The sequence below is a fragment of the Ips typographus genome, linkage group LG1 (assembly GCF_016097725.1).
Source record: "Ips typographus isolate SLU linkage group LG1, UJ_Ityp_2.0, whole genome shotgun sequence".
Taxonomy (NCBI): Eukaryota; Metazoa; Arthropoda; class Insecta; order Coleoptera; family Curculionidae; genus Ips; species Ips typographus.
In genome coordinates this window covers 7,395,881-7,421,465 of record NC_138422.1, presented here as the reverse complement: position 1 = coordinate 7,421,465, position 25,585 = coordinate 7,395,881, and the positions used below count along the sequence as shown (strand labels likewise).

At 40.2% G+C, this 25,585-nt stretch overlaps 2 protein-coding genes and 1 long non-coding RNA gene across 3 annotated transcripts; 2 read left to right on the top strand and 1 right to left on the bottom strand.

Moving 5' to 3' along the window:
- Positions 1–165: 165 nt before the first annotated feature.
- LOC145728970 (uncharacterized) lies at positions 166–24,230 on the bottom strand. Its single transcript, XM_081979552.1, has 7 exons — positions 24,041–24,230; positions 19,751–19,840; positions 18,162–18,387; positions 5,728–5,778; positions 1,072–1,200; positions 884–1,018; positions 166–826 (listed from the first exon to the last, which is right to left on the bottom strand). Exons 1-7 carry the CDS (start codon positions 24,213–24,215, stop codon positions 667–669), a joined length of 966 nt encoding a protein of 321 aa, XP_081835678.1. The 5' UTR covers positions 24,216–24,230; the 3' UTR covers positions 166–666.
- On the top strand, positions 6,971–18,041 carry LOC145728998 (uncharacterized). Its single transcript, XM_081979599.1, has 2 exons — positions 6,971–7,391; positions 15,377–18,041. Exon 2 carries the CDS (start codon positions 15,379–15,381, stop codon positions 16,018–16,020), a length of 642 nt encoding a protein of 213 aa, XP_081835725.1. The 5' UTR covers positions 6,971–7,391; positions 15,377–15,378; the 3' UTR covers positions 16,021–18,041.
- Positions 18,448–19,871, top strand: LOC145729047 (uncharacterized). Its single transcript, XR_014178244.1, has 2 exons — positions 18,448–18,953; positions 19,002–19,871. It is a non-coding gene; the product is annotated as an uncharacterized LOC145729047 (long non-coding RNA).
- Positions 24,231–25,585: the final 1,355 nt, after the last annotated feature.

Below are 25,585 nucleotides of genomic sequence, written 5' to 3'. Positions count from 1 at the left end.
TTTTTTCGAGAAGCTTTTATATTAAATAGCAATCGCGACTATTTTTCTTTCAATTTCTTTTAATTCTTATGTGTCAAACAAATGTAAATACAAAAAACGTTACATTCAAGAGTCTATTGAGTGAATACACGATTGAAAAATGAAAACCACAAATCAAACAAAAAGAACATTAAATAAGATATATTATACAATAGCACAAATATTACGTATCACTAGGAATATTTAAAGATCTGATTATGATACTTGTGTAAATATATCATAAAGAAAAACACTGACTGACTGACTAAACTGGACTATATCATTTTCGGATATGATTAAGTAGTACTCTAAACACTTATAAGTTGATAAATTTTACGTAAAACACCTTACAAAGAAGATGTTTTGGGTATTATACGATTAGTTTGGAATAGAGATGTGGAATGGACTTTAGAAAATGCAAAAAAAATTGTTTTAGTTTGCTCCAATTTGAAGTAAAGGCAAATTTTCGACTGGAGAAACTTTACCTTTGAGATTTTTAAAAGGTTTGGTGACTGGTAGGTCCACTCCATTCTTTACACTAAATAATCTACTAATATAAACTACACATGTATTGACTTATATTTCTATTTTGATTAGAATAAATTGTAGTTTCTGATTTTTTATAACATAATTTGAATGCGTGATTAATTACAACACTAACCGGCGGTAAACGGGTAGATCCAAAGGATTAGGGTCTTTCTGATTGTTCAGTATGTTGGACAACGTATTGAAATCGTTCTGATTGGGTCCATTAATGTACCTGATCATTCTGGTTGGATCGCTGGTCCTTTTCTTTGCTCCTTCAAATCTAGGCATCAAAATTTGCAACAATATTTTAAAACATAAACTAAACTATTTTATTAACCTTTTCTTTTTGGATGATCCAACGTCGAAATTTCCCCAACGAGGTTTGAAATCCGGTTGGCGGTTAAAGTGGTTGTACATGTAGTTGTCAGGAATTCGATCCACGGTACCATAAGGATACACTGGACCATTTAACCTTAAAAAATAGCTATTAACCTGGAGGTTTCCGGAAGTTGGAAGTATTAGTACCAAGCCTCATCATCGTTCTCATCAATATTGTCGTAGACATCCAACTTTTGTAGGGCACGCTGGTTCTTTTCATATAAATTCAACAGTTCCAAAACTTCGTCAGGTGTTAAGTCCACGCTTCGCTTAGACCTGTGATAGTTGATAGTATAGTATGGCTATGAAATTCTTATAGTCTGAGAACGAAATTTGGCCAATCTAAAACTACGACTAAAAAGTTTAATAGTAATTATTATAATATATTAAACTTTTCCATGTTTATGCCTGATTTAAAAAAATTAAACTAAACTAAATTATACGAACATGCTACACTTAAGAATTGACAAACGAAGGTAGTTAGTTGTGGATTTTTGGTGAAATGATACAAAATAGGTTTAATGATGTTACTAGAACAGCTAAAGGTCATTTTAAAGAAGACATTCTGGGCTACAATTTGGCAAAAGAATTTTCTTTTGATACCTATCAAAATAAACGAGGCACACCCTGTAAAAGTTGTGGAAACACAGGTTTGACTTGAAGGAAAAGCCTTTTGGCCATGCTGTCAGGTCTAGGCTTTTTACTTTTTGGCTGTCGCACTGTCATTTCAGTAACGTTCAACCAAAATCAATTGGTTAGACTGTTCCAAGAATTTTTCCGATAAAACCTCCATAGCATCGGATTTATCGAAGTAGAAGCATGCAGACCAAAAAATTGGACATTGGGAATCAGACGTTCATAAAGTTTGCTGAGTTTTGACTAACAATTTTTGAATAAATTGTCCGTTTTTTCTTTGTTATTACTTTTCAACCGTTTTATGATAAATACGCCTTTTCTGACTAGTGCAACCAAAGCTGTAATTGCTCTTTTAGATCAGTTCAGTTAGCTGTCTATACTTATCGGTTCTGAAAACTGCTAATGAATAAACAAATTATCCCTGTAGGAGTAAATAATATATTATTTATAAAACATGGAAAAACGATACGAGCTTCAAAAAGCCATTCCAAGTCTCCAGAGAAATCACCGCTCGTCTAATCACTTAACTTAAAAACAGCGTAAAAGACAGGATAAACAGGGATGTTTTTTTCCAGCTGGATGATTTAATTACTGAGTTTATTTACTGACGCCAACACTCTAGTACGTTTACTGGAAAATGATGGCCCTCTTTCTAAATTGACTTGGGATTTAATTCAACGATAATTAGAAAATATTTTTCTTTTTTCCTAAATAAACGTCAACGTTATTTATTACTTACAAAAAAAAGCAGGAATAGCTTATTAATAAAAATATGTAAATGCTGAAAACAGACCAAACAGTAAAAACCCATTTATGGAAATAATTAGAAATATGAAATTTTGGATGTAAGATAAATTCGTGCTATATTTTAAAAATATGTTCATCTTTCTGTCACTTCCGGTTTAACCGGAAGTAGATGTCAATTTGCTTATTTTTAACGGAACACCCTGTATATTATTGTATTTTTGAATAGTCCTATCGATTTCAAATGTTTTTGATGTATCATAACCTATAGCTATCTGGAACGGTTTTTGAAATATTGACTTTTGAAAAATGGCATATTTAGTTTTTGAAGTGTCATACATCCTAATCTGAATAAGATAGAGCAAAACGACTTGCATGTTCTTTCTATAAAGTGTCAATTTTTTTAATGGTATAAAATTTTTGACACCTGTCAAAATTAAACATATTACCAAATGATAAATCTCAAAAAGTTCAGATAAGAAAATGGAAGCCGTTTTGCTCTATCTCATTCTGGTTAAGAGTTATGACACTTGAAAACCTGAGTCATTTTTCAAACGTCAATATCTCGAAAACCGTTCGATAAGACTATTCAAAAATACATTAATATACAGGGTATTCCAATTAAAACAAGCTAGTTGACATCAACTTCCGGAAGTGACATAGAAATATTTTTAAAACAAAGCACTCATCAAATTTCTTGTAATTCCAAAATTTCAAATTTCTATTAATATTGAATCCTAATAAACTTTTAATGAACGGTTTGCGTGCCTAACCCTACTACTGTTTTTGTCTCACACATGCAATTATCAATGTTTCTCTGCCAGTAACTCGTTATGATTGTTTCTCTTTTACCACACCTGTATAGAAAATAAAGCTTATTTGTCAACTCAGAAGACGTGGTTTTATGTTATAAGTAGACGACCCTGTATAGAGCAGTAGAGCCGGATAGATTGAAAACCAATTTCCTTTTTACTTAATGGGTAGAAGATTAAAGTAACTAACAAATTTGTAATCACAATCCAGTAAAGATTTTTCCTATTAAAATTATAATAAATTCGGTTTGACGCGAAGCTTGATAACTCGAAGTAATTTCCCGATCAGTTGATTTTCAAAAGAATCTATCAAGTGTTTCTAATTAAATTGTCTGTCTTTGTCTTATATAATAAATTGTTGGTTTTGAGTGACTTAACAAGGGCAAAGCAGTGAACCGAATATTCTGAAAAATGATTACTTTCCACTTAGATTGATTTTCATCAAATGAACATTTTGACAAGCTTAAATCTGAAGAGTAATTAATTTTTGATGAATTACAATCTTCACTGCACAATTTTTCTATGTCATAGTATCTAATGTTATTATTTTCTAGAAATACATATTTATTAACACGAGCCTAATTATATGTTGGAACAACCAGTAATAGGTACCAGAAAGAAAATGTTCTATTTTGAAAAAAAAAGTACATAGTTATTATATCACATAAATATACAGTCTGTCCCAAATTCGATGCTCACCATTGGGATCTCAGTTATTATTAAAGTAACAGAAATGTTTAAATTAGAAAAGTTTTAAAGAATTATATGGCTAATTCAAATCTTTTTGAAAAATATTCTATTATTTTTTGTTTTCAATTTCGAAAAAACTGAACAGTGATGATTTATTACATGGCCATTATTTTACAAACTGTTTATTGGAGAGCCGGTAAACTTCGACATTGTTCTAAAGAATAATTTGGTTTTCCCAAAAATGCTCTATCGTTATTTATTTTTGAGGTTAGGACACTAACTTTTGTTTTACTTATGGAAGCCATATCTGATTTTATTATCATCTAATAGGCCAAAAAATCACTATTTTTTTATGTATCGCATGGTATACAAATATTTATTTTAGTTTGACAGCTATCGACTAAACAATTTGCACAATAATGGCCAAAGAAAAAATCATCATTTTTCAATTTTGTTCAAATATCTCCAAAACAAAAAATGCTTTTTGATTTTTCAAAAGAGATTTGATTTAGCCATGTAATTCTTTAAAACTTTTTTAATTTAAACATTTTTGTACCTTCGATAATAACTGAGATCCCAATGGTGAGCATCGAATTTTGGACAGACTGTATAATTAGCAACCTTTTCATACTAAAAAAACATATTTTTTTGAATGTTGGAACAAACGAAATTTATATACAATAAAATTTTAATTTAAATAGATAATATATTATATATATCGGTATTTTTTACCGAAATAAATATGCCAATTTTTTGGGTGTACAAATTTGCCACATTTCTGGCAGTTTTATACGAAATTGAAATAAATTTTCCTGTTACAGTTATTTTCCCAGCTGTCCTTTCATTTTGTTACAGTGTTTCTATTGGGTTATTTCTATTCATACTTGCTGGAGTGATGGAAAATACCTTAATATTATTTTGATCAGTCATTTGTTGGGAGTTTTTGGCACCCTATGTTAAAAGATGCTGAAACATGAGCAGATTTGCTCTTGGTAGGGAGACAAGTATTTTGATATTTGACAGCATTTTTTGTGTTCAGTAAAGTATAATTCTTTTACTCTGATCTCATTTATTCAAAAAATCCTATCGTGTCTAAAACGTTCGTTAAAATTCAACCAGTTTTTGCAGTAGGTACAAATAGGATGTTCAAAACGTAAGCAAAATTCATGTTTCTGTTCTTAACAAGCTATTTTCCTCGAACCTTCTCGACTCTTTTTGGGTACAATTTTCTGATAAAATTCATTGCTGGTTCAAATTCTGTTTCCAAATTGCGAATTTTGCCAGTGGCATAAAAGTGAGGAGAAATAATACCTTAAATATTCACCACTGAAACGTCTAATAAATTCGAGATAAGTGCAAAAAAGTAGCTTTCAATAGTGTTGAAAAAAATGAACACCCTGTAAGTATCTAGAAAATTAAAGCGCAGAGAGAATAATTAATTTTTTCTTAAGAAATCTACATTAGTTATCTTTTGTGACACTTATTTATAAAAACACTGTATAATATACTCTAAAATTTTTATTACTCTCTAGAAAATAGTTTATCCCTCGACATTATTGTCTCGATCGTATTGAGACAAAAATTATCAAAATTAATCTCGGAATTTAATAAAAATATTAATTAATCTTTAAATTTGGGACCTCCTTTCAACAGTAATAAAACTTCTGTCCAATAAAAGGATAAAACTACCCTCGAACTGAAAGTTGTTTATCTTTCCAGACCTGTTGCCGGTTCAATTTGTCTTCTGCGTGATCGATAAACATTCCAACGGCCCCTTGCGGAGCAGTTAAAAGCCTTGCTGCATGGTTTGCTAATTGGTCTTAATTGGTTTTGTAAGGGCCAATATAAATTATGTGCTTTTAAGATTTCAGAAGATAATTTTACCCCATGGGGTCCGTAACTAATAAAGGGGATTTATTACCTCGGTTTGGTCCCGGAAACATCCCTGCGACGTCTGCGGTCTCCATAGTATCTAAAATGGAAATATTGGAATTAGAATAATTTAACGAGAAATACTCAAGAGGATCCTGAACTGTATTTACACTTAAATTTCGTTGAATAGTATAATATTTGAAACATTTTCTAAATTTATTTTTATAAATCATTGTTGAATTCATCATTGATAGAAGAATGCAATGAATTTAACGAACCACTTCACCTTGCTTTTGTTGATATAACAAATCGTTTGATTTCGTAGAACGGTAGTAGAATGTGGTTCTCATAAGTTAAAATGTTGGAGAATTGCAGGACATGATGGAATTTTTCAAGATGAAATAAAACAAAATAAGATTAACCGTAAACATGAGCAAGAGAAAAAATATGACTAAAATTGAAAATGCTGCTAAACTTCTTGAATATCACGTCATAGAAAAATGTGAAGAATATGTTTGTTTGGGAGACACTAATAATTTGGGTAAAGAAAATCAAACATGGGCACCATTGAACGAATGATGGTGGGAATAAGTCTTGTCATAGCAAGAATAGTTCTAATGAAGTGGAGCTGGGATGGTCATATATAGCGCTCTAGGCAAGTCCAGGTGGAGAAAGCGTCTACGTAAAAAAGTGATGGTAGACCGCAAAACCGTTGGCTGATGATATTAGATAGAATATCAGATGGCGCAGAACAAGAAAGCATGGGACATGGAAGGGAAGTCCTATGTCCAGGAGTAGATCATGAAAGGCTGTTGAAAGAAGAAGAAGTATAGACTTTTATAGCTTTATGAATAGCTAAGGAAATGAGCTTTCCAAAAGTATGACACGTTTGAGTGTTTGAGATCCATTTTTGCTTAACTTATACTATTCAAACATAAATAATTTCCAAAGGTAGGGCAACCGTTCGGGCGCAAGAGGGCGTCAAATTTGGATTTTGAACATTTTTGGTACACCCTTTCATTCAATCTTAATTAACACGCTTATTTGCAGCACATTGTACAGACTTGCATACGTCTATGGATAGCTAATAAAATGGTCTTTCCAACAGTATGACAAACTTTGATTTATAGGGTAAATCAGTTGGCCGCTAGAGGGCGTCAAATTCGACTTGCAATTTAGATTTTTTAGTTCTTTCCAGTGTGAGGCGAGAGTTTATGAGAACCAGGCTTAACATCACTCAACTGAAATGTCTTAAAAAGCTCAATTTGTGGGTAGTCCAACTATACTGTAACGAAGTTACTAAGTTTTTACCGTTTTCTTAATTGAATCGATCAACCGGAATCCTCGTTTTAATTGCTAAGGTTCCAACAGTCGGATTTTCTCCGTTCTTGTCAGTTTTGGTTCGGGACGTCGGTTACTTTTCGTTAGGGTCATAGCGATGTGTCGCGGAAAACCGCTAATTGATAATTACGTGGCTAATAAGTTTTGCGCGGCCGAATGTTCAGCGGCTATAGTACCGCAGTTAACCTGCAAAGGCGTCCTGCCGGCACCCAGTGTGTGGCAGTGCGCGCGGTTCCGGTCCCCCATACATGGTACGTAGGTGAGTGGGAGATTGCAGGAAATAAAACTGGCCTGCACGTGGAAAACGGCCTCTTCCACCTGCGGTCAGCGACCGAACCAGCCAGCCTGCTCCGACACGAGACCCGACCAGCAGTAAGTACCATTCAACCACGTGTACCGGTACGGCATCTGTTCTGGGCCTATACCGCAATACCTGACCGTTCCTTTTGATTTTCCCCGTAGTTAGTATACCGTAGTTAGCCGTCGTTAGGACTCGTATTGACCCGACGGATTTTCCCAGTAATTAGTACGCCGTAGTTAGCCGTCGTTAGGACTCGTATTGACCCGACGGATTTTCCCAGTAATTAGTACACCGTAGTTAGCCGTCGTTAGGACTCGTATTGACCCGACGGATTTTCCCCAGTAATTAGTACACCGTAGTTAGCCGTCGTTAGGACTCGTATTGACCCGACGGATTTTCCCCAGTAATTAGTACACCGTAGTTAGCCGTCGTTAGGACTCGTATTGACCCGACGGATTTTCCCCAGTAATTAGTACACCGTAGTTAGCCGTCGTTAGGACTCGTATTGACCCGACGGATTTTCCCAGTAATTAGTACACCGTAGTTAGCCGTCGTTAGGACTCGTATTGACCCGACGGATTTTTCCCCGTAGTTAGTACACCGTAGTTAGCCGTCGTTTGGACTCGTATTGACCCGACGGATTTTCCCCAGTAATTAGTATACCGTAGTTAGCACCCGCATTTCTCCTGTTCTTGACCGCCAGGACAGCTGCCGTGGGCACCGTTAACGTGTACACCTTTTATTTGACCGTTTTTATTGGTACGTTTAACTGCTTTGTCACCCGCGTCCCGACTTACACGCTTTAGGTTGAAATTGATCACTTAAAACAAAGTTACACGCTCTCTCTCATTTTTACACTTGCTGTTGTTTCCGTTCAAGATTTAAGATACCGTTAGGGTTCCGACTTTTGTTTTTCCGATTGGTTCTGTTCGTTAACCACCGTAGGTCCGTAGTCATAATTTTGGTTAAGTGTTTCAGAGTGTTAATTTCTGTTCAGTTTGTTTGAAAACACGACCCGGTGAGCTTGTAAATTAATTTTTGTCTTTCATTGGGCCTGTCAGCCTTGCAAAACCTTAGCGCCCGCTTTCCTTCTTCGACTGTCTTAAAAGTTACCCCGGTAGACGGAGCGTTTTCCTGGTTTACGCTTCGCGGTTATTTGAAACCAGGTGGCGCCCGAGGCAATTACAATCAGACTAGTGTCAAAAGGGGTATTTCATTTGCATCCCCAACAAAAGAGCGTCACAAATTTGGCGCCCGAGCAGGGACTACGTTTTGAGTTTTGAACTGACAGTGTTTCAATTAACCGTTTTGTTTTTTTTTTTTCCCCTGTTAATATAAACGTGTAACTTTGTTGTGGTTAATAGCTTAGGATAACTGTACTAACCGAGCTTCATCCCCGCTTTGCGATTCACTAAAAAAAATTTGTCTTTAACCAGTCCGGCTTTGTTTTTTTTTTACCCGAGTTTAACTATACCGTGTGGCCTGGGTTGTCATGGATACCGATCAAAAAGATAGTTTACCGTTAACCGTCACCGCCGCCACCAGTGCAGCCACCTTCTCAGGCGGCACCGAACCGATGGACTCCAAAATTGCGTACGTTTGCCAGCTCAGGAAAGACGCGTTGATCGTTGAACTATCCAAGATTGGATTAGACACCAGTGGCACCACGGAGGTATTAAGGAAGCGCTTAATTGCCTGCTTAATGGGTGGGGAATCAACCCCGATAGTCAGAACTGCACCGTTTACTTTTCCTGCAGTAAATACCGAACCGACCGCTACCACAGTAACGGTACCCCCGACTACCGTAGTAGTTAAAGTTACCGAGTCTCTTACGACGACCGCCCCCATTTTTACAACACCATCGACGTGGGGTACTACACGCCCAATCCCCAGTTGCAATACCGCCGTAACGTTCACTTCCGCTCACCCCACACGACCGATTCACGGTTCCCGAGCCCCCCCTTTATCGCTGACTTTACCGGTAACTTATCCCTGGGTGCCGCCCATGACCACGGCCAATGAGGCGTTAACAAAGCCACTTCCTTGGCTGCTGGAACCCACGCCGACCCTGCACCGGCAAACACCCATGTATTTTCGCGCTCAAGACTGGAAAGTCTATTTTGATGAACGGGATGATCCTGTTGCTTTCCTGGAGCAATTAATGGAAATTTGCGCCGCCAACCAAATCCACCCAGACTTACTAGTGCCGCAATTACCTATGGTGTTGCGTGGTAATGCGCTACTGTGGTTCCGAAACAACCGGCATCGTTGGGCGACGTGGCAGCAATTTGAGGCTGATTTCCGTACTTTTTATTACCCTCTGGATTACTATGATGATCTTGAGGCGCAGATAAGCCGCAGATTGCAAAAACAAGGGGAATCTGTCAGTCTGTACTTTACAGACTTACAAACTATGATCCGCCGGCATGGGAGTATTACACCCGAACAGGAGTTACGTTGGTTGTACCGTAATATGACACCACAATTAAGACAGATGGTGCGGCCGACCGACTTTTACGACGTGTTAACTCTGTCACAGAAAGCCCGTGAGACCGAACGCCTCTTAGAGGAGGTAAGGCAGGCAGAGGCATGTAGTTACCGCCCTCAACCTGAGTTTACTAGAGTGAATAGTAATCAGGAACCGACCATAAAGTCACGTCAAGTACCCGAGACACGGGTTACCGTACCGGGCCGCCCACGACCAAATGAGGGGAATCGACCGACTCACAACAACCAGTCCCTCAATACAACGCACAACAGGTCACCTCGACACTCACCCCGTACTGAAAACCGTCAAGGTGCTCCCGTGGGCAATCCTGGAGGAATGTGTTGGCGATGTGGAGAGACCGGGCATTTCCGTACAGAATGTACGCGTCCGTCCCGTCTGTTCTGCTCCAGATGTGGGAAACCAGGTGTACAGTCTCGGCATTGTGATTGTGCACGGCCGGAAAACTAAAAGGGCGTTGTGATAATGCGAGGAAAGCACAACCGCCCGACGTGACCGCCTCGACCCACCCTGTTTTGACCGTTACCGCCTGTCAGCCGTCCCTTGTAAATACCGTTCAGCCGTTAGACCCAGTACCGACCGTTACTCCAGTTAACTTTACCGTACCACCTGTTCCTGTCACCTGTCATCCCGCACCACCTGTTCCTGTTACCTGTCATACCGTACCACCTGTTCCTGTCACCTGTCATACCGTACCACCTGTTTCTGTCACCTGTCCTACCGTACTGCCTGTTCCTGGCACCGGTCATACCGTACCACCTGTTCCTGTCACCTGTCATACCGTACCACCTGTTCCTGTCACCTGTCATACCGTACCAACTGTTCCTGTCACCTGTCGTACCGTACTGCCTGTTCCTAGCACCGGTCATACCGTACCACCTGTTCCTGTCACCTGTCATACCGTACCACCTGTTCCTGTCACCTGTCATAACGTACTGCCTGTTCCTGGCACCTGTCATACCGTACTGCCTGTTCCTGGCACCGGTCATACCGTACCACCTGTTCCTGTCACCTGTCATACCGTACCACCTGTTCCTGTCACCTGTTATACCATACCACCTGTTCCTGTCACCTGTTATACCGTACCCAAGTATGCCGCCGACAAAGTTTACATTACCGTACCGACCGTTTCTGTGCCTAGTAGTACCGTACCGACTGTTAGTAGACATAAGCGTGACGTTACACCAGTTACTAAAGTACCTAACGTTACTACCAGTTACCCTGTACCGACTGAGACGTTGGTTAACGATTCTGGCACCAAAGACTACGTTCTTCCGACCGCAACACCAAACGTTACCGTACCGACCTTCCCAGTGCCATCTGTTGCTGATATACCAGCAGTCACCGCCCTGAATGCTTTCCTGACCACTGACAATCGACCCCACATTTCTGTCAAAATGTTTGACACAGAATTTATGGCATTAGTAGACACTGGTGCCGCCCGTTCATACGTAGGGGCCGTGGTACGACAGTTATGTCTTAGGCACGATTGCCCACCTCTCCGTCCAACTGTTGAGAACGCTAAAGTTGCAAATGGCAGTAAGGTGGATATTACCGAGGCTTTCAGGGTCAAACTGAATTTTGAGGGCTACCCGACTGTAACGGAGGTGTTGCACTATTTACCAGGGTTAACCGTATTTATCGTACTTGGTATGGACTTACTAGGAAAACATCCTTTTCAAGTAAATTTGCAGACAAGGGCTGTACGAATAGTTAGCCCCAGACCAGTCCGCAAACCGAAAAAGATTAGTCCAGTCAACACCATTGAACCGCCGGAGCCTCTAACGTTAACCGAAACCGAAAATGCCAGACTGCAACAGTTTTTAAACACCGAACTTCCAAAGTTTGACCGAATTAGAGGCGTAACTCCACTAACCACACATACCATTCATTTGGAGCAAATCGAGCCGATTAAGCAACGCTATCACCCTCGCAATCCTCGTATGCAGGAGATTATTAATACCGAGGTAAAGCAGATGTTGCAAGACGGTATTATTGAGCCGTCAACCAGTCCGTGGAGTTCCCCTGTGGTAATTGTCCGTAAAAAGGATGGTAAACACCGTTTCTGTATTGACTTCCAAAAAGTCAATGACGTTACTCGAAAAGATGCATACCCGTTACCTTTTATTAATGCAATCTTGGACAAACTCCGCCGTGCCCGTTATATATCCAGTATTGACTTGAAACAGGGTTACTGGCAAGTAGCTCTTGATGAAGCTAGCAAACCAATTACCGCATTCACGGTGCCGGGCATGGGCTTGTTTCAATTCAAAGTCATGCCATTTGGTTTACACTCAGCTCCCGCCACGTTTCAACGATTAATGGATAGAGTCATCGGCCCCGATATGGATCCGTACTGTTTTGCGTATCTGGACGACATTATTGTTCTTGGGGAAACCTTTGAACAACATCTCGACAATCTGTCCGAGGTTTTCCGTCGTCTCCGAGCTGCGAACTTGCGCCTGAATCCGGATAAATGTCAATTTGGTCGGAAATCCCTCCGTTACCTGGGCCACCTGGTTACGTCCAGTGGTATCCGTACCGATCCAGAAAAAGTGTCGGCTATTCAGGAACTGCCGGCTCCGACCAACGTGAGAGGCGTTCGCCGTTTTCTCGGTGTTGCGTCCTGGTACCGCCGTTTTGTCAAGGACTTTTCCAAAATTGCTTCTCCTCTAAACCGACTTTTAAAGAAGGGAGTGAAGTGGTCTTGGTCAGCGGACGAGCAGCATGCATTTGAGCAGCTGAAAAAGTGCCTAACCGAAGCCCCCATTTTGGCCTGTCCAGATTTTTCCCGGCCGTTTGTACTACAAACAGACGCGTCGGATCATGGGCTAGGTGCTGCATTAATACAGCATGATTCCAATGGCGATCACATTATCGCTTATGCTAGCAGAACGTTGACAGCTACTGAACGAAAGTTTTCGGTGACCGAGAAAGAATGCTTGGCAATAGTATGGGGAGTCGAAAAAATGAGACCGTACCTTGAAGGCTACCGTTTTAACCGTGGTGACGGATCACCAGTCCTTACGTTGGTTGCATTCTCTAAAAAGCCCATCTGGCCGATTAGCCCGTTGGAGTATCTATCTCCAACAATTTGATTTCGAAATCAAGTACCGAAAGGGGATACTGAATAAAGTAGCTGACGCTTTATCTCGGGACCCCGTGCCGTCCAACTCGGTTGGCGATCCACCCGAATCCATAGCGCTGATCGAAAATTTTGAACCGTGCTCCTGGTATAGCGCTAAAATGGCGGCGGTCGAAGCAAATCCCAAAAATTTCCCTGACTACTGTATTAAAGAAAACCGTCTCTACCGCCATTTTTGGGATTTAAACGAAGTCACGTCTGCAGAGTCTGCCAGTTCGTGGAAACTTTGCGTCCCTAAGACCGCTAGGGCGGCCATTCTTCGGCAAAACCACGATGAGCCGGCCGCCGGGCATTTTGGGATTGCAAAAACCACCGTCCGTATAGCTCAGCACTATTATTGGCCGGGAATGATGCGGGATATTGCAAATTACGTCCGCAATTGTCCTTCTTGTCAGCGGTATAAAGTATCGCAACAAGCACCGCCTGGGTACATGCAACCGTCACGAAATAACCGCCCCTGGGAAACCGTCTGTACCGATTTAGTTGGCCCGTTACCCCCGTTCCGCAAAAGGGAACAATTACTTGGTAGTGTTTCAAGACCGATTTACTAAGTGGGTACAATGTCGAGCAATTAGGAAAGCAACGGCTAGAGCTGTAAGCCAAGCTCTGTACGACGAAGTTATAACGAGATTTGGGTGCCCACGAACCGTTTTGTCCGATAATGGCACGCAGTTTACCGGCCAACCGTTTAAACAATTGCTTGCGGAGTTGGGCATTGCTCACCGGCTAACTCCACCGTATACGCCCCAGGCCAACCCCGTTGAGCGAGCTAATAAGACCCTCAAAACCATGATCGCCCAGTTTTGCGAAGGGGATCACCGTAAGTGGGACGTACTGCTCCCCGATTTGCTGTTCGCCGTTAACACGTCGCAACATGACTCTACCGGATACACGCCGGCTTACTTGAATTTTGGTCGGGAGTTAGAGCCACCAAAAGCTTTATTCCGTTCTGTCAGACCGGAACCCGACGGCGCCGAGCCGTTAGGGGAACCCCAGCACGCCGATATTGGGGAGCACAGCAACCGGCTCAAACAGCTCAATGATATTTATGAGCTGGTCCGTTTAAATCTGGGTCGGGCGTTCACCACTCAAAGCCGGCATTATAATTTGCGGAGAAGAGAGTGGCGGTGTCATGTGGGAGATCAGGTTTATCGGCGTGAAAACCCCTTGTCCTCAGCGGTCCGAGGTTTTGCCTCGAAGCTAGCGCCTAAGTTTTCAGGGCCCTACACCGTGGTTAGGGTTCTTTCTCCGGTGGTGTATGACATTAAAAGCTGCACCGGTAAAATTCTGCGCCGTATTCATGTTAAAGACTTAAAAGCGGCGCATGACGGGGCCGAATTTAATGAAGCCCGCGTGTAAACCACGCTGTGAGTTGGGGCGGGTGACAACCGTTAGCAACCGTAACGAAAGCCGTACTTGTTACCGTACCGACCGTAGCCGTTATTCTAGATGACTGAAAGAAAACGGATACCGAAGTCTCGGCAACGTTTGCCGGGAGAGCCTCCATTTGCGGCGCCTCCCGACTCGGCGGCAGTGTGCGTGCGCACCCATTGCGACGCGCAAAGAAGCTCCACGCTGCAAAGAATGTCGCAAATACGGCAGGAAGCGCGGGCACTTGGGGCGCCGTTTCGGGGACCCGTGGACCGAAACCCGACGGCGGAGAGACTCGCTACCGAATCCCGACCGAGGGGACGGATCCACGTGATCTCAGATCTAGTCCTGAGGCCGGCCAGAACGGGATATTATAATAGGCCTGACCTGGGCGATAACCTCGCTCGGTTGGAGTGGGCAGCGGCCCATGCTGACGAGCTATTCCCAGACCCTCCGCGCCGTGCCTACCGGGCAATGCCCATGCTCGTCCCGATACCCTGCCGCCCTCCGCCAGTATCACTATCTATGGCGGAGTCACCCGTTGGGATGCTGGGGCCTGGGGCACCGACTACCTCACCGATTGAGGACGTGGTCGTCGACCTTGCTCAGTCACCGCCGTCCGCCGTCACCGCAGCTGGGGTAACTACTCCGGTTAATCGCCCGACGTCACCGGGGATGGATGAGTGTCCGGAGGCCGGCCCGTTCGATCCCGCTGGATCGAGTCCCCTGTTGGACTTGGAGGCCATAGCGGAAGAAGTGGCCGCTACCCCGAACGCAAGGGATTGGTCGGAGTCATTGATGGCGAGGCTTCGGCTGTTGCGGCCTCCAGGTTACTCGGCCGGACGCCGTTGTCGACGGCATCTCGTGACTCGGGATGGCCGTCGCTTACACGTGACCCTGCCCCGCTAACCGGGTTTTGTTTTTTTTTTGTCCGTTTGTTTATTCGCCCGTCGCTCACCTTCTGCTTGCGCCCCGCTACCGACTAACAATCCCGCTCCGCAGTTTTTTTTTGGTACTTAATGTTCCTTCGCAAGGAATGACCGACTCTCCAGTGCTGGAGTTAATGGCAACGGACGAGGTTGACTTGCTTGACGCCATGCGTGACATCGACGTGCCAGCGAGTGCGCCTGCAGCCGTAACCGCACCCCCCGCGGGTCGACGACCTCCTAGTCCTGGGATGGAAAGTCGTTCGAGGTCCCTTGAGGATCTGTTGGCGCCGTATTCCGAGATCGAAGTTACTCGGCCGTATATCCCAGTACCGTTTGTACCGCCGGAAAATCCAGCGGATGGTCCGTTGTTCTTACCCGTTCGGTCTCGAAAACTCTGTTGGAGGTGCGGCAGAGAGGGCCACCACAGGAATGCCTGTACACATCCGCCAATTTTATTTTGCTCCCGATGTGGAGGCTTAGACCGATTGTCAAAGAACTGCCCGTGCTGGTTTACCGAAGAAGATCGGCAGATGCTTCCGCCGCCGCGGATTGTTCCGGAGCGCGACCGTCTGGTTTCTCGCGGAGTTCAGTGTGATTTGGGTCGGGAAACATTCCGTTCCCGTTTCTCGGGCCAAGTCCGAACCTCCAGAAGCCAGGTCCGAAGTTCCCGGCAAGTTCACCGGGCGTCGCCTGATCGATGGGGCAGCGTTGGTAGGCGGGCCGTTCAGGAGGATTCCGACCGTGAGTGAGGGGGGTATGCGGTGTGCGGGCAGAGGTGTGCGGGTTCCGCGATTTAGGTTAAGTTAGGTTAAGGGGAGTTGTTTGCTCCGGGTTGAAAATTTATTTTTGTACTGTTGTAGGATCTGTGATTTTTATTTTTTTATTGTATCGAGTCTGTGATTTATTTTTGTGATTCTATTGTTAACCGTAGCGTTAGAGTTAAGCCGTTAAGTTTTTGTTTTCTCGAGTTGCCGGGTAGTTTTAAGGTAGAGCCGTCTGTTTTGAAAAGTTTTGTTTAAAAAAAAAAGGAGTAAACGTTTTTTTTTTTTCCGTACGAGGAGGGGGTGTGTAACGAAGTTACTAAGTTTTTACCGTTTTCTTAATTGAATCGATCAACCGGAATCCTCGTTTTAATTGCTAAGGTTCCAACAGTCGGATTTTCTCCGTTCTTGTCAGTTTTGGTTCGGGACGTCGGTTACTTTTCGTTAGGGTCATAGCGATGTGTCGCGGAAAACCGCTAATTGATAATTACGTGGCTAATAAGTTTTGCGCGGCCGAATGTTCAGCGGCTATAGTACCGCAGTTAACCTGCAAAGGCGTCCTGCCGGCACCCAGTGTGTGGCAGTGCGCGCGGTTCCGGTCCCCCATACATGGTACGTAGGTGAGTGGGAGATTGCAGGAAATAAAACTGGCCTGCACGTGGAAAACGGCCTCTTCCACCTGCGGTCAGCGACCGAACCAGCCAGCCTGCTCCGACACGAGACCCGACCAGCAGTAAGTACCATTCAACCACGTGTACCGGTACGGCATCTGTTCTGGGCCTATACCGCAATACCTGACCGTTCCTTTTGATTTTCCCCGTAGTTAGTATACCGTAGTTAGCCGTCGTTAGGACTCGTATTGACCCGACGGATTTTCCCAGTAATTAGTACGCCGTAGTTAGCCGTCGTTAGGACTCGTATTGACCCGACGGATTTTCCCAGTAATTAGTACACCGTAGTTAGCCGTCGTTAGGACTCGTATTGACCCGACGGATTTTCCCCAGTAATTAGTACACCGTAGTTAGCCGTCGTTAGGACTCGTATTGACCCGACGGATTTTCCCAGTAATTAGTACACCGTAGTTAGCCGTCGTTAGGACTCGTATTGACCCGACGGATTTTCCCCAGTAATTAGTACACCGTAGTTAGCCGTCGTTAGGACTCGTATTGACCCGACGGATTTTCCCCAGTAATTAGTACACCGTAGTTAGCCGTCGTTAGGACTCGTATTGACCCGACGGATTTTCCCCAGTAATTAGTACACCGTAGTTAGCCGTCGTTAGGACTCGTATTGACCCGACGGATTTTCCCAGTAATTAGTACACCGTAGTTAGCCGTCGTTAGGACTCGTATTGACCCGACGGATTTTTCCCCGTAGTTAGTACACCGTAGTTAGCCGTCGTTTGGACTCGTATTGACCCGACGGATTTTCCCCAGTAATTAGTATACCGTAGTTAGCACCCGCATTTCTCCTGTTCTTGACCGCCAGGACAGCTGCCGTGGGCACCGTTAACGTGTACACCTTTTATTTGACCGTTTTTATTGGTACGTTTAACTGCTTTGTCACCCGCGTCCCGACTTACACGCTTTAGGTTGAAATTGATCACTTAAAACAAAGTTACACGCTCTCTCTCATTTTTACACTTGCTGTTGTTTCCGTTCAAGATTTAAGATACCGTTAGGGTTCCGACTTTTGTTTTTCCGATTGGTTCTGTTCGTTAACCACCGTAGGTCCGTAGTCATAATTTTGGTTAAGTGTTTCAGAGTGTTAATTTCTGTTCAGTTTGTTTGAAAACACGACCCGGTGAGCTTGTAAATTAATTTTTGTCTTTCATTGGGCCTGTCAGCCTTGCAAAACCTTAGCGCCCGCTTTCCTTCTTCGACTGTCTTAAAAGTTACCCCGGTAGACGGAGCGTTTTCCTGGTTTACGCTTCGCGGTTATTTGAAACCAGGTGGCGCCCGAGGCAATTACAATCAGACTAGTGTCAAAAGGGGTATTTCATTTGCATCCCCAACAAAAGAGCGTCACAATACGTTCGATCAGTTTGCCAATTATATTGAAATTGCACTGCGCCAAATTAACTGAAACCCGCTCAGGTCATTATAGTACAGAACTAATCCTAAACATACCTGTATTGATTGTAGGGATCAGCATAATAATCGCCTTTCAGCACAGCGTTCTCCATATCCTCATTCAATTTATCTCTGTTTATTCCGTAGCGGTAACCCTTTTCATAGTCGGCAATAGTCTTGTCGTCCAGAGGGAGATTGGGCGAGTTAAAAAGGTCAGATTGAAGGTTATCCATGTTGAAATCCCCAGTCCAGTCTCCCAGATCGGCTTCTTTGTAATTCGTCCCTAATGATCGGTTTGATTTAACTTACTTTTGTTACTAATGGTTTTTGATGAATGAATGAACTATTACGTTAATGCAAAGATTTAATAGATTTTTTCTGAAATTTAAGTTTATGTTTACGTTCATTTGGAAACATAAATTAGAATCAAAATAGTGGTATTAACAAGTACATTGTTAAGGACTTTTTGAAAATGCAAAAATTTCAAATGACTTTCATTCATTACATTCATTAAAGATAACTTCACTGTTAAAAAAACTGCATACAAATTGTCGGCAATTTTGATTTAAAACTTCTATTACCCCCACAAATAAGTTTGGTCGTAAAAGCATAAAGTGTTAGAACGTGACTTCTAATCTAATAACAACTTTTGAGGTGGTATATAAACTATTCTGCTCCATCTCAATTAAACTACCTTAACTGACTTTTGACAGAATTTATCAATAAACTGTCTGTCATATAATCACAAATTATGCCCAAAGGACACAAAATTAGTAAATCAACCGGTGCTTCTTTTAAAGTAAGTGACGAGGGAAGTGTTATGTCTACGTCGCCTACGCCAAGTAAAAGGTTTGTACGTTAACTTCCACAAAATGGAAATTAAAGCAAAATTTTTAGAGGAAGATCAACAAAAAGAATCTATGAAAAACCATGTGAAGATTTAAATGTGGCTTTTGTAGAGTGTTTTGACACACTTAACATTGATTCTTGTAGTAAAAATGCTGCAACTCAACCCACTAAAGGTAGAAGAGGAAGGAAGAAAACTAAAACAGTTCACATGAAAGTCATAGAGGAAAATCAATTAAACACTGCATTTCTGATCACTGACACTTCAACTAAATTATTTGAAGTAGATTGTTCTAATTTAGTTAGAAAGAGACGCAGTCAAAGACGTCTTTCTGGTTTATTTCCTGCTCCACTTAATACAGGATTTCTAAGTGAAGACGATTTGGATGATAATGAAAACTCTGAAAATCAGTGCGACAATACTGCAGTTCCACCAAACTCTACAAAAGATAAGATTTTAATGCAAAGCAGGTTGAGGACTAGACCGAGTCAAAGCAACAATCACAGACTAAGTGACGAGGAACTACTTAGCTATTACACTAACAAGAATTTTAATACCAAAAAAACTCATTTAGAAACCATTTCGGAAGTCCCAACTTATCGAAGTTGGATAGGACGAAAGATAAAAAGGTCTATAGATTTCAGTAAACATATGAGTTCTATTAAATTAAGAAAGAGACATACTAAAGTAGTTAAGTGGAATTTGTGGCAAAATCTTAACCCAGTTAGCAACGAATTTTTTGATAGGAAATTAGCTGAATATGGATTGTTCCAGTATGATTAATTTGTTAATAACTTACCTCTTTTTATAGCCGAAGTTGGTTTATCGTTAAAGTAGCTCATTCTGCCGATATTTTCAGGTGCGTTCAAATCTGATTGAGCTCGTTTCACTGTAACAAACAATATAAATTTAATGATAAATTGTATTTTTATTTTACCGTGGCGTAAAAACTTTGAGGTGTAAATATTAAATTCACGTTCCCTTTATCTTAACTATTCCAGACTCGTAAGTCCCAATAAGGTTTATAGTTCCAATAAAGAGACCAAACAACCTGAACGGCTTAATGCCTGACCAGAGTTAATTTGAAGTATTGTCTCCAGGGTAGTTTTATTAAACCTCGTAGGATTTTCCCGGACGATGGCACAGATAAATCTCTCGCACCTTGAAAGGTTTCAGTTATAACGAAAAAAAATTAACAAAATAATGTTAATGAAAAGAAAAACAAGAAGCGTATTTTATCAGAATAAGTTAAAATGAGATAGACACGGTAAACACTCTATTAAACTTTAACATTAGAATTCGGTTGCATGATATTGATGATATTGTTAGATGGGCTCCTTTCGGAGAAGACACTTAGGCCGCTAGCAAGGCCCATTGTGACCCATCACAAGCTAGTACCCCTCCAGTACCGTGGCTCTGACAAAGCGGCAAAGCCTCCTTGGCCAGGTACCTTGAATATTTAAGGGGTTGACTCTTACCCCAAAGCTTTTTTCTGATCGTTGCAAGTGCCGGGCACTGCGTGAGAACGTGTATCGGAATTTCCTCGTCTTCCAGAAACAAGCGACATTCCGGATCCTGTGACAGACCCAGAATGTGCATGTGTCTTCTCATCTCACAGTGACCCGTGAGAAGTCCTGTCATTATACACTCGTTTTATAATACATATATTATTAAATAATGAACAGATCGATTTTCTTGACACGGTACTGAACAGAAAGACAATTTTGTATAAATTTGCTGTTTGCTCTATAAAGCTTGTTGTTACTATCTACCCTAATCATTTTTTATTTTACGGGAACTGAGCACTGATAAACTGTATTACTAGGTAAACCTTTAATTCCCAGAAGATAAGAGAATAGTATGTTTTTATAAAAGCTTTTGCCTGTAATCGTATATGCAGAAAACTGGAGTAAAAGAGTCAACAAAAAGCATTATTGCCTGTTTTACTCGTTAGGTATAATTATCAAAGAAAAAAGTAAACTTTTTTAAATGATTTTTAGTTCAAAAAGTTTTACTTTTTTGTACTATGTTTTCATTTTTTAATGATTTTTAGTGCATGCAACCCATGCAAAAAGTCCTTTTTTGCACTTGTTGCATAAATAACTATTTTCTCTCTACCAAATTGATTAAGCAAAAAGTTACAGAATATAAAAATAGATAATAAAAAAGAAGGATGTTCTGTTAAACAATTACAATACAGAACTTTTTATTTATATTTCTCAAACTTTGTGTATAACTCCTGTATATTCAAAAATAATTTTTGAAACCATGCATTTCAATGTCTTTAACATTTTTTTCCTATTTTTTTTTTTTGAGCAAAAAAAAAAATACTTCTTACTCCATCGTTGAGACACACTGTAGAGTCTTTCAGAAATAAACTTGTTAACTAAATAGTTACTTAAGACTTTCAAATAGACACTTGCAACCTACTAATAATGTTATATTTCAATGAATACCTATCCTGATCATAAATCTGTCGAGCACTTTCATTAAATCTATTTTTACCAGAACCGTTTGAAGTTTAGATCAAATAAGGGCAAGCATAAGTTGTGCCTAAATTTTGTTAGTAAAAAGCTTTAGAAAATTATAAATAAATGAACGAGAAACGAAAGTTAGATATTTGAAATGTTAATATTTCAATAAGGATACAAATAATAATGTATCCAGTAGTAAACAACCTTAACGTTTAATAATTTAATATTACTACGTTTTCACCTTTATTAACTTAATTTTCAATTTACGTTCATTCTTTCTGATTGATTTTAAACAATTTCTTTGTTAATTTTATTGATTGTCTATAATTTGACTTATTTAGGGGGGTATATAATCTAGTCTAATATTTTAGAAGGTGAAGATAAAAATGTGTTACGACACCAATTTCCATAATTTCCATATACCAACTTTTTTCAGGAAAAATGCATACATAAATTGAAAACGCCCAAACTTGTGTTTTTGAATCATGTCAAAGGTCGTATTCATGTGGTTAAAAACACTCTAAATAAGTTTGTCCTAGATTTTCTGATTGAAGACAGGAAGGCGAGCAGGAAGGTTCTCACTGTCTTTCAATAGTCAAAAACGCTGCCTCGAAGCCTTCTTAAAACTCTTGAGTTGTCATATTAACACTGTAAGCATGAATAGGTAAAATTGTCAAATTGTGGCTAGAAAGCTTTTAATTGAAGACAGGAAAGTTCTCACTGTCTTTCAGTAGTCAAGTGAAAAACAGAATACTTCTTTCTGTCTTTCAATAGTCAAAAGCGCTGCCTCGAAACCTTCTTAAAACCTCTTGAGTTGTCATACTAACACTGTATAAGCATCTGAATAGGTAAAATTGTCAAATTGTGGCTAGAAAGCTTTTGATTGAAGACAGGAAGACGAGCAGGAAGGTTCTCACTGTCTTTCAGTAGTCAAGTAAAAACCAGAAGACTTATTTCTGCCTTTCAATAGTCAAAAGCGCTGCCTGGAAGCCTTCTTAAAGACTCTTGAGTTGTAATATTAACACTGTAAGCATTTGAATAGGTAAAACTATCAAATTGTGGCTAGGAAGCTTTTGGTTCAAGACAGGAAGGCTAGCAGGAAGGTTCTAACTGTCTTTCAGTAGTCAAGTGAAAACCAAAAGACTTCTTTCTGTCTTTCAATAGTCAAAAGCACTGCTTGGAAGCCTTCTTAAAAACCCTTGAGTTGTAATATTAACACTGTAAGCATTTGACTGGGTAAAATTGTCAAATTGTGGCTAGAAAGCTTTTAATTGAAGACAGGAAAGTTCTCACTGTCTTTCAGTAGTCAAGTGAAAAACAGAATACTTCTTTCTGTCTTTCAATAGTCAAAAGCACTGCTTGGAAGCCTTCTTAAAAATTCTTGAGTTGTAATATTAACACTGTAAGCATTTGACTGGGTAAAATTGTCAAATTGTGGCTAGAAAGCTTTTGATTGAAAACAGGAAAGTTCTCACTGTCTTTCAGTAGTCAAGTGAAAACCAGAAGACTTCTTTCTGTCTTTCAATAGTCAAAAGCGCTACCTGGAAGCCTTCTTAAAAACTCTTCAACCAAGTCAAGTTTCAGATTCTTCATAAATGAAAGTAACAAAATTTTGCACTAAATGATATGCTATTTCTCTTGAAAAATAATTTTTTAACAAGAATTAGACCGAAAATTTAATCTGGATGTTTCCAATGTGTAATTGAATTCTAGACTTGTTTCAGTCCAGAAAATTGAGTTGTACACCAATTAAGTCTTGAAAATAGACTTTCGGACTCTTTTCAGTCATCAACAAGATAACACTGAAAATTACCTCATTTAAGTAAAAACGTATTAACTGCGTTATACAGGATGATCCAAAAAACAAAACAAAAATATATGTTTTATCATAAATCTGAGCATGTTTAGTAATTAGAAAAGTATGGTATTAGATAAAGGAGCACCCTATTTATTTAATAATCCAATCCACATTTTTTTCGCACATTTTCGCCAGTAAAATTTCTTGCAAAATTTCAAAATTGGAGTAACTATTACTACTTCTTTTAAGATTCTTTCTTACGAAGCAAAGTGGGATTAACAAAATGTCACTTCAGAATCAGAACGAGTAAGAAAATATGTTTTAATCGTTAAAAAAGTTTAAATCGATTTGAAAAAACAACTGCTGAAAAAAGAGCAAACATTTTACTGTCCCATTCTCTTTTACGAGCAGTTCTTTTATTTCAACACCCTGTATCTCAAAAACTGGTACTATATTTATATAACCTTTTTCGATTTGAAGCACACCTTGGATTTAAGGCTTACCATTAAGAATCACGTATTCTTTCTTTACGATTTAAGCCTTCAACCTTTGACACGCCCCTATACGTTTTTACGACCTTTTTCGCCGTTTCCCACTCAAGATTATACCTTTGTCACAAAAAAATTACAACGACCTACGCCTACGCAATCTCCCTGCATAAATCGAAACTAACAAAACCACAACCACCCACTTTCTTTCCATTCACAAAACGATGCGGAAAACTTGTTGCTTCGAAGTAGGCGAGCCAAAATCGGTGTGGCGTTTAATTTTCCAGGGTAACAAAAAAAATTATAAAAAACAGGCTAATAGTACTCACCCTTGTTGCTTTTCGTTTCGCTCTTCTTGATTTCCTCGACCAGGGAGGAAGGCAGAGCTAGTGAAACTGCCATCAGATATGCGCTGAGCAGTGATAAGAGACTCCATTTCGACTCCATCGCAGCCAAAGGGTGGAAAACAACTGGAAATCTGGAAACCAGGTTGACGATTTTCATCTGTTTTGTTCCGGCTAATACGCATCCGCGGGACGTTATCGGGATGACGTGTTCCGGACTGGATATTGGTATCTCTTTTTTTACCAACTTTTTTACTGGATCGTTAATGTTTCGGTAATTGGTAAATTGTGAGCATATGGAAGAGTTGCTAATTGGGAAGGGGAGCTAGAATTGATGCAATCATTTTCATAATTTTATTATATCAAATAGTTAGTGATGTAACTAATATTGAAATTATTCGAATATTTAAAAGTGAAGATAGGCTTTTTGTGAAAAAATGATATAAACAGACTATAACCAGAGGTTTCAACTTTAAGAAAAAAAAAACATAAAACCACTGAAAAGGGTAAAATAAGGATGCATTCTAGGAGTTGAAAACGGTTATTTCTTAAAAACCTAAAACTTATGAATGTAAAACTTTTTCACTTAAATTAACATGTAAAAATGACTCTTACTACTGTAGAAATGACTTGAATGGAAAAGTAACTTTACCGCACTAGTGTGAAAAAGTTACTTTTCGCACTTATTTTATATTTCAAAAAAAATGACATTTAAATCAAAAAATCATAACTGTTTATCTGATTTCTCAACTAAGAATACATTTTTAATCAGCTTTGCAAACAGAAGCTTTCATTTTAGTAATTTTACTATACGTTTTTGTTCAATTTAAAAATTGATACTCGTAAGAAAAAATTTGTACCTAACACATGCGGAAAGCGTCTTTCCCGCCCTTTAACTGTTTGTGCAACTGCAGTCTCGTGCGGGAAAGTACCATTTTCCGCACTTGTTAGGTAAATAACTATTTCAATTTCTACTAGAACTCCCTAGTTCACCATTTTCAGTGCTTTCCAGTTTAATTTTAAGGTTTGCGCTAATTATGTCGCCACCTTGTGTACAAACCCTGCTAAATATCATGAGTCAGTATATTCCCTCCTCAACCAATGTAGACCGTGGTTTCAGTCGGTAAAGCTACATGGTTGAATTAAGGTTTCCGCAGAAATTGTGAGTTAGGTCAAAATATTTTTAGAATAGTCTTCTGGTACGTGATTGTTATTTTGGCGCAGGGGGTAGAATATTTGCGGTCGATCGTATAGAACGATGTATAGACTTTTGTTTTAACCATTTAACCGTGTTGTGTCGTTCTGTAGACGATTCCATTGCCAAATTTAGAGAGTTTATAGTTGTCTCAGACCATTCTGAATATCTTTAATGTGTTCCTGTTTTCGATCGAAATCCGATTGACTTAAATAAATGATTACAAACCTGTCATTGATGAATGTAAGAAAATGCCGTTTAATATACCTCCTTATTTGTAAGCACCAAAATAACAGTCCTAACCAACCCATAAATGAAAAAATGTATTATTCTAC

Bases quoted from the DNA above. Each gene is read 5' to 3' on its own strand.
- LOC145728970 (XM_081979552.1), bottom strand. From the start codon at position 24,215: ATGAAAATCGTCAACCTGGTTTCCAGATTTCCAGTTGTTTTCCACCCT. The intron at 5,779-18,161 runs GTATGTTTAGGA...TTTCCATTTTAG, and splicing joins GATCCCTACAATCAATACAG to ATACTATGGAGACCGCAGAC. The intron at 827-883 runs GTTAATAAAATA...TTTGATGCCTAG, and splicing joins GGATCATCCAAAAAGAAAAG to ATTTGAAGGAGCAAAGAAAA.
- LOC145728998 (XM_081979599.1), top strand. From the start codon at position 15,379: ATGACCGACTCTCCAGTGCTGGAGTTAATGGCAACGGACGAGGTTGAC.